At 39.4% G+C, this 16,197-nt stretch overlaps 1 protein-coding gene across 5 annotated transcripts; it reads right to left on the minus strand.

Annotated features, from left to right (window-relative positions):
* Nucleotides 1-261: 261 nt before the first annotated feature.
* RNF146 (ring finger protein 146) lies at nt 262-14,794 on the minus strand. 5 transcript variants are annotated; one of them, XM_026666077.2, is made up of 3 exons: nt 14,689-14,794; nt 8,321-8,450; nt 262-1,983 (listed from the first exon to the last, which is right to left on the minus strand). In XM_026666077.2, the coding sequence occupies exon 3, from the start codon at nt 1,980-1,982 to the stop codon at nt 936-938; it is 1,047 nt and encodes a 348-aa protein (XP_026521862.1). In that variant the 5' UTR covers nt 1,983; nt 8,321-8,450; nt 14,689-14,794; the 3' UTR covers nt 262-935. The 5 variants fall into 5 exon arrangements, with proteins under 5 accessions (XP_026521862.1, XP_026521863.1, XP_087828455.1 ...); XM_026666078.2 differs by having other exon boundaries at nt 14,697-14,769; XM_087972329.1 differs by lacking the exon at nt 14,689-14,794 and adding an exon at nt 14,258-14,656.
* Nucleotides 14,795-16,197: the final 1,403 nt, after the last annotated feature.

A 16,197-nucleotide genomic window follows, 5' to 3' on the forward strand; every position in this document is an offset into this window, starting at 1 on the left:
AATTTCAATGTAAAAATAATTTGCTAACGTCCTGTTATAGAGAAAGTAGGAGAAGCAAATGTGATAGTGCCTTTACTATTAACTATTAACTATTGTAAGCATCTTTCCATAGGAGCCTATTGTGTAAGCAACTGTATTTTTCTACTCAACGTTTCTTCCAGTCATCTTGTTCTGCAGTGCATTTTGTTCTTCTGTTAAGCAAACAAAGGCAGTGCATATACCTCTTTCAAGACATGTCTTTAGTGTGATATGGAATTAAGATTGTTGATAAAATGTAGTTTATTAAATTATAAATCTTGTAACAAAAACGACACAAGAAAGACGCAAACAAGCTACAGGGACTAGACAGAGCCAATGAAGACACCATGACTTCTTTACAAGTAAAACTCTGCAACATAAATTATTTTACATTTCATTCAGAATGATTCATCTTTCAGCTTTAGTAAAACATCTGAATTTCAGGAGTCACAACTATTTTATGTTAAAATTAAGCATCTTGCACATTTCCAAACTCTTGATCATTTCCAGTTTTTAATATTCCTTCCATACATCTATCCATGCAGGTAGTTACTTAAGATACTTAATGCAACAAATAATAACAGTTCCAAGTTGTACAGTGAATATACATTTGTCAAAAAAGGAGGATGGGTTTTAATATGGAGATGGGCATATACTACAAAATAAAAGCAGACATTTTACAAAAACTGAGTGTTGCTAAACAGCTTTCAAACCATTAACACATGCCCAGATTTTTAAATGTTCAGTGTTCCAGACAAATTAAGAGACAGATTTTAATGTTAGATGATCAGGTTTCCTTTCTTCCCTTCATTCTCATACGGAAACACTTTAAAATAAGACTGCTAGGCTGGAGCGCAATGTCAATACAGACAAAATGTACAGGTATAAGACTGAATTTTAAAACCATGGCTCTAGATTTAGACTTCTGTTATTGTGCACTGTCCATCAGGCCTTCTCGATCTCACAGTGGTATTCCCCACCCCACTACTTGCCATTGGTCTATCCAAGGCTGGCTGATTTCCATTCAGATGTCTCTGCTGAGCAGAGGGTACAGGCAGCTGAAATTGGGCAGACAAATCCTCACTATCACTGCTAGCATCTGATTCTGTTTCCTCAATGGAGGTGTCAATAACTTGCATCCTACCAGAAGATAGTGATTCATGGTCTTCCTCTCCCTCACCCCTATGGCTCCTTTCAACCAAACTGTCTCCATTGATTTGCAAGTTGGCAAAAGAGTTCTCTAGAGTGCTTTCCTCGGGTGATGGTGTTGCAGGACTTGTCAGCTGACCATCTAGTGTAGGAAGGGGTCTAACAGTTGCTGGAGGCTGCCCAGCAGCAGCAGCACCTAGTGGTGGTATACTGTCTGCACCATCTGCAGAGCTCTCTCTTGCTAGATTGATAGCAGTAGAGTCACAGTCCAACCTAAGCCCAGCCACTCCCTTCTTTGGAATATCTATTATGTCCCGTTTGATTTTCCTGCGACGTCCATGCTCATTTCTCCTATACTGAACCATGTTCTCAAGATCTGCCACATATAAGAAACCAGCAATTAACATTTCAGTGCTCTTTTTACCTTTAGAAAATGCATCTTCCAACTCCCTACTGGTACGTTCGTCATATTGCCACCAGCCATTTCTGCCTTCATAATACCAAGCATATTCCCCATTGCCTCTACTGGCTGCTTTGAGTTCCTCAGGCGATAGCAAAGTTGGTTTATCAAGAAAGTCCTCTGGAATCTCCTGCCGACAGAGGGCACACCGCTTTCCCAACCAGGAAGCTCCTTTTACACACAGATAGCAGAAGACGTGTTTGCAGGGCAGACTCACAGGGTGGACACATGTTTGCAGGCAGATAGCACATTCAGGAACCATAAGAGATGGTGTTGCATTTGAACATGATTCATTTGCCTTTTTGTTCGTTGGAAGCATATTGATTGAGTGATCAAGTTCACCACAACCAGCCATCCTACAGAGAATCAAAAATACATTAATTTGATGAGATACAACATCGCTTGTTTACCCTGTTTTAGAATACTTGAATTGTTTAAAATAATTGAAAATGAAGCAGAACTTTCTAGACCGTGATGTTATCTACTGGCAAGGAGAAAGCTGTTACAAATAGTTCTTGAATAACAACCAGTCAGCAATCGTTCAAATATGGCACTAAGTGAATGGTGCTCCTCAAAGTTCAGTGTCCACTGTCACACAATCACAAGGTGGGCAACTGGTTTGCACTTACAACAGTTGCAGAGTTTGGCAGTAACATGATTGCAATTGCTGGCTTCCCAGAAGCAAAGTCAATAGGGAAGTTGATAGGGAAGGTCACAAGTTGCCACGATTCCCCTTCCACTCTCACACCCTCTCCCACTAGGCAGCAGCCACCACTATGCTTACACCATGCCTCCCTAGCCATCTGCACCACCAGGCGCTCCCTCTCTCTCCCATGTGGCTGCTTTGGTCGTTGGAAGCCAGAAGATAGTTGTAAGCAGGTGCTACTTGGCAACAGCAATGGGAGCCACAGAGAATCGCCATTGCTATACAATGCAGTCACATGTTGAAGTGCTTTACAACAGCATTGCTTAGCAAAGGAAATTCAAGGCCTAACTGCCATCGAAATTAGAAGACTGCCTGTATACTGTAGGCAAAAAGATGGGTAGGGACATATACATTTCTATAGGTAAATAGACAAATGAAAAAATTACTTAACGCTGGCTTATGCCTTTCTCTTATTGGTTTACCGTTATAATTCAGAACATTTGATTGTTGTTACCCAGTTCCATTTATTGTTTCCCTATTTGCTTCCTTGCACGTTCACCAATTACTCAAAATCAGAATCAGTCATAGTAACATTTGTGTTTGTCTCTTTCTGTGACAGCAAAGATTGCTCAGCTACAAAATGCAGAGTTCCTTCTTTGAGATAATATCATTCATTTACACAGGGACTAATTTTAGTATGAGGGGGAGAAATAGTGTTCACCACAGAAGGTTGAAAGCAAACTGCTAAAAAGAACTAAAACTCTTCAGTTTCTGTTTTCAATGATAGGTGAATTCAGAAAAGAAAAGCAAGCAGAAGACAAGTATTTAATCTTCTGCTGTAAGTACGATAGAAGTCCACTTAAACGGGAAAAGCAAGAGCTTTTAAAGCAGGAACAGTATTTCAGAAGCTGCAACATGGCTACCTAACCTTTCAGTGGGATACAGAAGGGTAGGGACAATGATATACGAAAGGATGGCATAGGCATCTTTTTACTTGCTTTGTCAGAGTAGGGAGGAGGTAAGGGTGGCAATAAGAGCAGACAGCTTTCAAATGCTAGTTCTAAAAACTCTTCCCAAAAAAGAAAAAAGCAAACAAAATCTGGAAAACTCATTTTGGTAATTGTGGCACTTTGATTCTTTTCACACTTTTAAGACAATGAGTTTTCTTCCCAGAAACTCCCTATTCCTGTTCTTAACATTCGTCTGAAAGACATTATGGAAATATGGTTATTTAATAACACTAACGAAGCTGATATTAAATTAGATTTGGCACAACAGTGAGACCAAGATGTTTTCTCTAGCAACGAAAGAGCTAAAGATATTCTTAATCATGACAAGTATCAGTAATATTTCTTCAATTTTTGCTTACAAGCTGAACAAATTCAATTTGGAATCTCAAAATGTTCTCTTATAACATAGTGATAACTTTTACCTATACATACATACATACATACATACATACATACATACATACATACATACATATACATACATATATATTTTCTTAAGTTTTCGCGGGTATTTATATGTATAGTATTCAGCTTTGTTCGGGTATTTTCCCACGTCATTATAGTTGTGTTTTTAAAGTTGTAGCAACATTTTGGCAGAATCTCATTGCCATCATCAGGCTTCTGTATAGTGTTCGTCTGTGAGTCAGACTTTCACAGCCATTTCTGTTTTAAATATGGTGCTAGCCTACTGCTGTGCCAGAATGGTTTTTTCTTCATCCTGATTGGTTGGGAGTCTTGGTCTGTGTTTATTGGTCTTGGAGTTTGCTGTGTTCTGCTCGATTGGTGTTTCTAATATCTTCTGTCTGTTTTGTAGCTTTTTTTGTCTTGATTGGCTGGCAACATTGTGTTTCCTGTATTGGAGGCTTTTGGTCCGGCTTGGCTCCGAGTAAACGGACGGCTACCATTTATTAGGAAGCTAGGTTTCATCTGGGTGCCTGGTTGGGGTGTGTTTGAGCTGGAGGTGTCAGGGGGGTCTGTTTGTGCCCAGGTGTTTGCCTGGCTTGTGGAGATTTTTTTTTGTTTGAGAGTGCAGGCTTCCAGATAATTGACAGTCTGGTGGAGTCATCTCTTCTATTCATGCTTTCAGGTCGTTTTTCAATCTCTGTGGCTTCTCTGATAATTCTGTAGCTGGGGTTTTCTATAGTGGCTAGGGTTTTGGTGCCATTGAAGTTGATGCTATGACCTGTGGCTTTCATGTGTTGGACTAGTGAGGAAGTGTGTTCCAGCTTTTTTACTGCATTTTTGTGTTCATCCAGGCTGGTACTTATTCTTCTATTGGTCCGTCCGATGTATGTGGCCGGGCATGATGCACAGGGGACTTCATATATGCCTTGGTTTTCCAGGTCAATTTTATCTTTGGGGTTTCTTAGGATGGCTGCTATTTTTCTGTCTGTTTTGAAGGCAGTCTTGATGTGAGTTAAGAACTAGCTGGCCCTATTTTTCTTTATTCTAGTTAGACTGGTATTTCGACACTTCTTGGGATCTTTCAGCATATATTACTTAAGTGGCAACAATGCATATTTTAAAGTGGTTTCGGAATTTGTATGCCTAATAATAGGCCTAGTCAGCTCTTGGGAGTTACATTATGGGCTGAAAAGGATTTCATCACCCTCCACATTATTTTTAGCAGGTAAATGTAACCTGAAATCAACAGGAATTTTAGATTCAGGTGAAGTAGAAATTTTACATTTTAAATGTATGCTTTAGATAAAGAACAAACTAGATCAGTGGTGGCTAACCTTTTTGGGCTCCTGTGCCAAAAATTGTGTGCGAGCTTGCACGCTCGCACTCGCGTGTCAGCACCCAGAAGGCAATGCGCGCCTCCCCCATTCCCCCTATGCATGCGTGCATAATCCCCACCCACCCCCGCCACCCCCTTACCTGCACTGCGCCTCACAGCTGATTTTCAGCCAGTTTGAGGCCTTTTTCAGCCTCCCAAAGGCTTGAGGAAGGCTTCTGCAGGCTGAAAACTAGCCCCGTTTTGTCACTTCCGGTGTTTTCGGAAAAACAGGAAGTGATGAAACGGGACTAGTTTTCGGCCTGCAAAAGTCTTCCTTCAAGCCTTTGAGAGGCCGAAAAAGGCCTCAAACCGGCCAAAAATCAACTGTGAGGCGCACGCATGCCCAGTGAGGTAAGTTTGCCTGCAGCTCACGTGCTGGCACAAATGCCTCTGCGTGCCACTTGTGGCATGCATGCCATAGGTTCACCATCACGGGATTAGATAAATGTTGTTAGTGGATAGTACTGAAGGTAGTACACATAGGTAGTACTGAATTGACTTGAATAGTTTATTTGGCCAAGTATGTTTAGACACACAAGGAATTTGTCTCTGGTTCAGACACTCTCACTGTATATGCAAAGCAACTGAATAACGATAATGCTCATCATAATCGTACCAGTAAGAGAGGGGAGTAAGGAAGATAATAAGAAAGATAAATAATACAGATAGTCCTCGATTTACAATAGTTCATTTAATGACCACTTAAGATTACAACAGGACTAAATAAAATGACATATGACTGTTTTTGCATACTTACAACTGCTGCAGCATTCTCATGACCATGTGATCAAAATTCAAATACTTTGCAATTGGTTCATACTTATGACAATTACAGTGTCCTGGGGTCACGTGATCGCTTTTTGCAATCTTCTGACAATCAAAATCAATGGTGAAGCTAGATTCACTTAACAATTGTATGATTAACTTAACAACTGCAGAGTTTCACTTAACAAGTGTAGCAAGAAAGGTCTTAAAATTTAATGTCTCAGCAACAAAAATTTTGGGCTCAATTGTGATTGTAAGTCGAGGACTACCTGTAAGATACAATATTGCTAAATATACAAAGATATTAGACAGCACGGTGATAATTAGATGTTCAGCAGAGTGACAGCATGAAGGAAAAAACCTGTCCCTGTGTCTAGTTGTTTTGGCCTGCAGTGCCCTGTAGTGCAGTTCTGAATGGAGGAGCTGAAACGGTTTATGTCTGGGTTATGAGGGATCTTCAGATATCTTCTCAGCCCTCCTTCTGACCCACACAATATACTGGTCTTCTCTGGAAGGCAGGCTACTTGCAATTGTTCTTTCCATCTGTTGGATTCTGTACCTGTCCTATTTAGTTGCTATACCAAACCAGACAGTTATAGAAATACAAATTCATTCTTACATGAAGCTGTATTTCTCCGCATAAAGTCAGAGGTGCAATTTATTGGCTTTGTATATGCAATCTTATTGACAGAAGACCAGACTATCTGCGGCAACTGCTGAACAGATATAAACTAGTCCCAACTTTCCATTTGTTGGTAGTATTTAGGTTAGACTATTATAGACATAATGCATTTGGGAATTTATTAAAAATTGTTCAGAAGTTCCAACTAATAAAAAATACAGCAGAAACTAGGACTGATCATTAGAAACATTCTTGCCTCTTCTAAAATGTTTCTACTACTTAACAGTTCATTTAAATGCAGTTTGCAGCACTAATCTTTGGAGATCTACACAATGTTGAACATGAAAAAGTATGTCATTCCATATCCATTTATGAGTGCAATAAAAATCTTCAAAGGTCCTTTTCTTAGGTAATGATTCTCTTAGATGGCAAACTAGGCAAAAGCTCCCTACCATTGCTTGGGGCATCTTATTTATGGACATGTCTCCCCAGGAAAACTTGCCACACACTTTAAAGACCTTTCCGGTCACGGGCGTTGTTGTTTTTTTGCAAGTTTATTGTCTTTTAACAATTTGTATTTATTTTGCAAATTATCTGTGTGATTATATACTGAATGACAGCATATACAGTAAAAGATTGTGAAATAAATGTGTAAGATGGCTAAGCAAGCTGTTCATATTGTTTAGCTGTCAATTTGGAAAACAGCTAGTTTGAACATTTTTTTTTGCCTGTTGGAAAAAAAAGATGCATCATTTGTACTGAGGTTTTTAAAGTTTTCATGTCAAAAGCTATATAGAAAAACACTGTAATTCCATTTGTAATTTTCATTAGAGGACAAAAGATTATTGTCTGTGATAGAGATCTTCAATCACACTTAAAGATAAGAACACTTGAAAATAAGTATAGCTGTAACTAGAATTCTAGAACTATTTAGTATCCAAATACTAATCCGGTTAACAGTTATATTTCATTAAAATGAAGTGTTCTACACAAAATATCCTTTTCCATTGGTAAGCTCTTTTTTTTCTGAAAAAAGTAGTGAGCTTGAAGTTCTAATATATATGGATGTCAATAGCCAGATCAGCTCAGGTCCGCTCCTTACTTTCAGTTCAAGGACTGTTTAGCACCTGGACCGTTGTTCCAAGATTGATTAAAACCTGAGTAAGTGTGGCTGAACAATGATCCTTTGCCTATGAAAACCTGATTTTCAGAAAAATTCTGATTTTGCCAAGTGTGTTTCTATGCTGAGTAATATACCTTTAATGAGAGGAATAATATAATTAGCCACTAACTCACAGTATCATAAAAAGTCACAGATGAATCCTCAAGTCATAACACTTTTTGGGTGAAAAAAAAAATTGAACAAAAACAGTCACAGCCCTGGCAGATAATAGATGCAGTGCAAACCTGAGTTCAAACAGTCCCACCCCCCAGTGTAATGCATCATAAATATTAGAGCTGTGCAAGCAATTAAAATTCTTAAAATAGCATGTCTTTTGAGATATATTTTTCAATTTGCCTTTCTTGTCTATATGGGTTTTCTTTGTGCTTGCCATCCAAGTACTAATCAGGCCAACACTAACTAGTTTTTCACAATCAACCAAAACAGGACAGGTGTTGCTATGTGCTTTGACACACTCTCCAATTCACATACAGAACATTTTTCATTCATTCAGAAAACTGAACTATTCATTGCTGTATTCCCTATCATATTCCCTTGCATATTGTGTATGTGGGATTTTTTTTTAATTGAAATCTTGAAGCCAATGTTTAATGGTTGATGTTTGAAAACAGCAACAAAAATCTTTTTTAACAAAAGAACAGGAAAAATGTTTGAAATAAAATATAGGTACAATATTGACATTCTTACCTTTTCTTATTATTATTGCTATTCTGGGAACATGTTGTAAAATTAATAGGTCATCTTTAAATATATTAATCAAAGCAGAATGTTCTGTTTTCCAATTATAAGTTTATTCTTGCATGCTGCCGCAGTTCAACTGAAAAAGAATAACAAAATAAAGTATTATAAAACCAAAGTAACCAGTTACTTATAAATATATTTATATTTCATTTTCTATACATGCATTCACAGTGGTTCATATTTTATGGGTTATAACAAAAAAGTCAGGTAAAAGAAAAATTGAATGAAGGAAAAAATAAAAGTATCAGCAATTTCAATATTGTTCAATTATAGTTAGGTTGCGTGTTCACTGCAGAAGCTCCATTCTTTAACATTTTGTAATACTAGAGCAAGAGACCTCAGTGCCTGCATATTTGTGAACAGAAATATGCAACATTCATGCCTTTTAATCTGAGCACTACTTATCTTACATCTGCTTTATCTTCAGCATATTCTTTTGGAAAACACGGTAACCTATGCTAACAATTGAAGTGTTTGCTGTTTTGTTTTTTCCCTATTTTTTAATAATACAGCTAACTAAAAACAGTACATTTCATTTGCAACAAGGTGTGTACACACACACACACAAAAAAAACTATGTATATGTGAGAGAGAGTGGGGGGGAAATGTAGTTTTTCAATTGCCTTGCCAGATTTCTTCAGTGAATTTTTATTGCATAAACTAGGGTTATCATGCAGGAAGCTAAATAAAGTTAGGACACTGATGAGTCTTACAGAAAGGTTAATTGTAAAATATATATAAGTAGCTTGATACCCGTGCTTCGCTACAAACTATGTGGTCAGGCTTAGATTTTGGAGAGGAAAATAAGGGTGGGTGGAATTCTGCCTCTGCCTACCAGAGCGTCCTGTCAGTGTGTGAGAGAGTTCAGGGCTGTTTGGAAACTGAAACAATATTTGCTGTGTGAGCAAGGAGGAGACAGCAAGGAGTCTGGGCATGGCTTAAGTCAACTGTTCTGTACTAAAGCTGCTTGGTGCTGTGAAACTAAAACTAAAACTGAAACTCTTCTCCTCTGCTTGTGTTTTGCATTTGGAACAGATTTCTTTTCAGGTAGGGAAGGGGAGTAGAACTCCTTAGCATCAGAGCATGTTAATAATAATATATGAAATACTAATGTTCTGATGGTCATTTTGAAAAATCTTTTCTTAATGAGCACCCAGAAGCCAAGAGGAACATATGTGCCAAATTTCAAGTTTGTAGGCTTTACTGTTCTGGAGATTTTGTGATGATGCATGAATGGTATTTCGCTTTTATAGAGAGAGAGAGATCAAAAACAGCCTTTAACATGCTTTCCATAAAGTCTCTTGTGTGCTCCGTGAAACTACTTCACAATCATGTATGTGTATGTGTTTGAAATAACAAGTATGAAGCAAACAAATTATATATTTTTCTCTAGGCATTTCTATTCTCAAAAAAATCCAGTACCACTTTTATACAATTAAAGAGGACCTAGTGTTATGTTAATTTTTTAAATGCAACACTTTATGTTCTTTATGTATCATATAATTTACATTACTCTCTTTTTAAAATTTAATTCTATATTATTTTCGGCACAGACAGGAGGTACAGTATTTCAAACACTTTAATATTTAGCACTTTCTCAATGATGCTTTGTCCAGTACAGTTAAATCTCTCTATTACTGTTGTTTTCCTGTCTCACATTGCTCTCTTTCTAGCATCTCTGTTCTGGAGATTCAGATCAGAAAACACATCTTTACAGAATTTCAAAATAAAAACAAATCACAGTCATGAAGTTGAGCAAATCAATAATGACTTGTTTAGCCAATTTCTAGTTTTACATGCTTTTATAAATTGCTGTATTGTGAGATATTCAAGTAATACTTTCAAAGCTAAGGTTAACAGTTTAGGAAAGAAGGAAACTGGAAATAATTCATTCATTTATTAATAAAATTGATAAGGCCACCCATCTGAAACTGTATAACCCTAAGTGGCAAATAGCATAAAAAGCAAAAAATACCATCCCCAACTCAAATTGCATTAACATTAAACACCTGTCATATGTAAAGTTAATATAAGGTTGACTAAGCAACAGTACAGACCCATCAAAAGGGGACTCTCACTAAATTGGCCACTAATTCCTCATGGAAAAATTAGGTCTTAATGACTTTTCTAAAGATGAGCAAATTGGGGCTTCTCGTGTATCAGAGATTGTTCCGGAGAACAACAGCAATAACAGAAAAGGTGCGTCTCCTAGGTTCCATAAAATCCCAAGATTTCAAAGAAATCTTAGGTAGTACCTGACTTGTGTCCCGTGTCTGTATCTGATCAAACAGTCAGAAAATCTGCCTGCTTGATATCTGAAGACCACCACCCTCTGCAAACCAGATGGAATCATGAGGCACTTAAGACAGATCATCTAAATCAGGTCTACCTTTTGGATCTCAGGGACCACCAAACTCATAATTTTAAATCCCGCAGACCAGAGACCCTGGGAAAATCCCCAAAAAAGTCTGCAGGAAAATTCCCCACTCCGTTTTCCTACCGATCAACTATTCTTTATTTGGGATCACAGGATACCATCTCCAGCTCCGTTCTCAGGGGGAGAGAGACTTTTGGCTTCATGCAAGGAAAGCAGCAGAAGTCTCTCTTTCTCTTCCCCAAATTCCACCAGAAATGAGTCTTTGTGAGACTTGTCACACGGGCACAACCTCTTGGAGTAGGATGCCTTGCAGGGACCCAAAGACTTATTTCTGGCGGAGTTTGGAGGAGAGAAAGAAAGACTTTTGCTGCTTTCTTTGCATGCAGACAAAAGCAAAAGAAGAAAGAAGTGGAAAGAAGCAGCCAGATGAGGTGCATGGGGAGAGTGGAGCAAGTCCCCCCTTCCGCCCTTTCCCCCTCCCCTCACTATATCGTGTTGTTCGCAATGCAAGCAACGCAAGCCTTGTGTTCCCACAGGCCGTGTGAGTGGTGCAGCCTTGTGTTCCCGTGCAGCCTGGATTAATTGCTTTGGGGGTGACATTTCTCTGCAGACCACTAAAATTTTCTCACAGACCACCTGGCCCATTGGTTGGCGACCACTGATCTAAATCACTCCTGCCCCACATAAGTCATGGGAGGCAAACTAACTTGAATCAGGATGAGATGACCACAATAAAAGCTAAGGACATTTTCTCCATATCCAAATCATTTAACAACTCTAAGGCTAATATGAGATCTAATGTACGATCACTTACATGTTTGGGGCCATGTAAGTCCACAATTGTGATTCATGCTATAAACTCCTAAGCTTAACCAGATCCAAAGAGTAAGATCCTTACCTTCTTCCTATGACCCATTTTCACCCGTAAGCACTCTCACACTAATACCTCAGGAGCATTCTTGATCCCAGAAAAGGGTCCCTAATTATCAATGTCATCACTCTTCCCTGTCACGGTATGGAGCATGAAGGGGCCAAAACTTGATGGTGTAAATTTCTAAGAGAAAACCCAACCACCTTTTGGTAATACATGCAGATTTGCCAGTTCATCCAAATTGTGAGACTTTATAGACACATCTGGCATTCACCATCGACACCATGAGGCCGCTTGCCCCAACAGTCCAATAACCAGGATGGGCCTACAGGATTAGAAGTAGAGATTGTCACTAAATTGGATACTTTCCTCCTGAAACAGCTCCCCCTTCTTCCTAACACTACTAAGGTATATAGAAATATTTCAATGTTGTAATGCGTACTAACAAATGGTTTTAGTAACCAACTCTAATTCAGTATTATCCTATCTATATTTTTTAAAAAGATAAGAGAATATAAGCCCAACAGCCAAGTTACAAAGTTGGAAATATTAAACTAAAGGGGAAATGTAGTAGTTCTTGTAAATACTATTTCATAGTTCTGTAAGGATATGGTCATCGAAGACTGGAACTAATAGTACAAAGTACTAATTGCACTTCATAATCCAGCAATAATATGAAACTTTTATTAGCATATCTGTACTGTATAAACTAGAAAAATGGAATACTAATAATGAACTATATTTTTTACAGCTAGGGTCTGCAGTAGGCATGCAGATGCTTTCTATTTTTATCGATCTAGCTGATAATAAACTGCATTTTTATTCTGATAAGCATTCAAGTGTCTAACAATATTTGGCTTTATATAACAATTTATAAAAATATAGATTAAAGAATAACAGTAATACAAGTGCTAAAATTGTTCAATCCTACAGTCTGTTGAAAGAGACCCAGCTTTATAGACCTCCTAAACAAAAGGTGAGGGCCAAAGAAAACTCTTAAAGGAATACATTCCATAGCTGAGGAACAACACAGATGAAAATCATTTCCTTCCTTTCAGACAGAGAAACCTCTCCTAGTAGAGGCTTCTTCAATCATATAGATCAAATCTATGATTATGGATCCAGGCACTTCCATTTTTTTAGTCTTCAGCCATTACTTACAGGGCATAATAAATCATTTTAATAGCTTCCATACTACATGATAACCTTCTCCCTGTTACTATGTAATTAATTTGACACTTAAGCGCTTATTTTCATTACAGTACCAATGGGAGGATGGTTGGGTTTGCAAATGATATAAACCAATTTGTCTTATATGAATCTTTATTACTGAATAAACCACAATGGCTATCTATATATACCATACCTAAACCAATGCAAGCTAGGCAAAAGGTTGGACAACCATGGTTTAGGCAGGGTGTGTACCCCGTCTACATGCCCATTGTACCGATGCATATTTAAAAAGTTATGGCAGTCTTCCCCAGCCTTCATAGTTACTCAACTTCAATATCAAAGTCTGACTTTGATGCACACTCATTAGGAAATCTGGGAGTTAATTTGACAATTATATGGAGGATACCATGTGTCATGGAGTAGCCTGATTTCTTCTGTGAATATATATGTAAATATAAAATCATATAATATTATATATACATATAAAATATATTTTATATGTAAATATAAAATATAAATATAAGAAAACAAATATAAAATCAAATATACTGTTGCATGGAGGGAAGCGGGGGGGATTGTTATTATATATGTAGCAAGTCAACCCTCCCTACGATACTTTCATTTAACCTCTAGACACTTAGGAGAAAATGTACTTATAGTATGCTGTTAAGTATTTTGTTACTTTTACTTAATATTCAAACAGCTTAAGATTCAAACAGCTTTTCAATTGCAGCTCAACTTACTTCATACAAATACTAACAGATGCACTCTCTCAACCTGGGATGTTTCCAAATATATACATACATATTTATAAGACAGCATTATTTTATATTGCAAACATTTTCTAGCATTAAGAGAAAAATGCAACTGTAGCAAAGCTACATAAAACCATTTTCCAAAGGGAACATTACTACCTTCAACGTTAAAAAGTGGAATATCAAATAATCTCAGTAATGCAGTTCTTTGTTCTATCCTGTTTTCCTAAGGTGGTGCCGGGGATAACAGGAGAATCAGGACATATCCCCCCCACACACACACACACTATTCAGGTGAGCCACCTCTCATCTCTTTTTAATGTACCAACAATAAGAAAAAGGTTGGGAGGTAAAAGCTGCTCTAATGGAAATCGCACACTATCAATTATCCGACCAAGTTGCCAACCTTGCGATGTGTGTGTGTGTATCTGTGTATGTCTGTGTAATATATACATACACACACACACACACACACATATATGTCATAACTATCTATCTAATCTATGCCATCAACTATATACAACCCTCAACAAAAGCTCTTTGCCCACCAAATCCGATTCTTCTCCCCGCCCCCCAAAAAAAAACACACCGAGAGAAAGAGAGTTGCAATTTTGCCCCTGCAAAGAGAAAAATTAAGTCGGGCGCAGAGTGACAATAACAACTGCTGTCCAGAAAAAGAGCGCTTGGAGGCAGAGGGACAGCCCGACCTTCCGTCCAGGGTCGCTTGGCCGGAGGGAAGGATGCAGCAGAGCAGAAGGGCAGGTTGGATCCCCACCACCACCAACCGGGAGGGGCGGGCACTTGGGTCAGACCCGCGCGGGCCTCGTCCTCTCGCTCAGGGCGCGGAGCGGGACGACGGCGACGCCGGGGCCTTTGTTCGAGTCTTGTCTGCCGCTGCCCGGAAGGACCAGGGAAGGGGGCCAAAGGCAGAAGCGAGAAGCGGCTTTCCTTTCGAAGGAGGCCTCGGCTGCCCCACAGCGGTGGTCGCCTTCGCCGGAGTTTACCCCCCTCAGAGAAATGTCCCCCCTCCCCCAAGAAACGGCCCTCAGCTAATCAGTCCCGCACTCATCTGCCCTCCCCCTCCCTCCGCGGTCTCCTTTCCTCTCCCCCCTCCCCCCGCCAAGACTACGGCCAATACCTCCGAACCTGCTGCCGCTCGCTCGCTGATTAGACTGCGCCGCTACCGCGCGCTCCCTGCCCGCCCCTCCCCGTTTGCGTGAGGACGCCAGCAAACGTTTGAACTCGGCTGACGTCAAGACGCAAAGGGGTGGGGGAAGCGCGGAGGCGGAGCCTGTAGGAGCTTTTTCATTATATCTATCTATATCTTTATATATAAATGGCTCGGAGCGACGTTGGAACGGAGAAGGCGGGGGGTGGGGGGGTTTGGCGCGTGCTTTCTTCTCTTCTCCCTCCCTGAGGAAAAGCTGCCGCTCGTGCTTGCGGGAAGCCTGTGGTGGTTCGTGGTGGGGAGGAAGAAAGGAATGGAAAGCCTTCTGTCTTTAAATGCATCCTAAGAGATGTAATGATTGTTGTTGTTTTTTAAAGTCGACGTCTCTGCAGGCATCCTCAAGAAGGTCCCGTGAGTTGGATTAGGACCAGCTTTCCAGGAAAGATGCGTAAATTGCAAATCAGCTGTGACGTGTTGAAAGCAGACGCGTGTGCCGGCGTTCCTTTTCCAGATGTTGTCCCAAAGGTGCTTTTTCAATGAGGCAACTGGACTTTCTGGTTTGTTGGGTTTGTTGGGGGGTGGGGGGAGACGTTTCGCTTCTCATCCAAGAAGCTACTTCAGCCCTGACTGGATGGTGTGGGGGAATGGAAGGATTTATGTACATTGTACATTGGGGAAACGAAACATGCACTTCACAAACGGATGGCACAACACAGGAGAACAAGCCCATCAGGACTAGATTCAGCAGTCCATCTGCATTTAAAAGACAAAGGCCACTCTTGAAGACAGCAAAGTCCACATTTTGGACAGAGAACATAGCTAGTTTGAAAGAGAGGTCAAAGAGGCCATCTATGTCAAAATTGATCAGCCTTCTTTTAACAAAGGGAGAGGGATGGGATACAACATCATCAATCTCCAGTCTACAACGCGCCCTTTCAACAGTTCCAAAAAGGCTTCACACCCATTTGCAACACTCAGGTGACCCTGGTGAAACAGATTAACCTCCAGGTGACCTTAATGATGCAAATGACCTGCTGTCTGCAAAGTGTATAAATCCTTCCATTCCTCACTATCAGTCAGAGATGAAGAAGCTTCTTGGATGAGAAGTAAAACGTCTTCAAAGAAAAACAAGAAAGTCCAGTTACCGCTTGAAAAAGCACCTTTGGGACAATCGTGACCTGGACGACTGAGAATTTCTGTAGACATTTTCCAGATCTTGTGTTTTTTTAAATACCTGGAATACTAAGTTTTGTGATATTGATGTCAGTTTCATATAGATTTGCCTACAACAGGAGGCATTTCTGTATTTAGACCCTTGCAAAAATGTGGGCATATTTTATGGCTGCCTGAACTCCCAAATTACATCACAGTCATAAAAACCAAATTGAGTTCATGGTTGTAAGTTCATTGTTAGTAAAGTACCTTGAACAACGTAAAACAAGATCAGCTATGCAAGGTTTGTATTCAGGGACAGTTTCT

The sequence above is a fragment of the Notechis scutatus genome, chromosome 1 (assembly GCF_049901735.1).
Source record: "Notechis scutatus isolate UNSWTSFEM ecotype Mainland chromosome 1, rNotScu1.2, whole genome shotgun sequence".
Lineage (NCBI taxonomy): Eukaryota > Metazoa > Chordata > Lepidosauria > Squamata > Elapidae > Notechis > Notechis scutatus.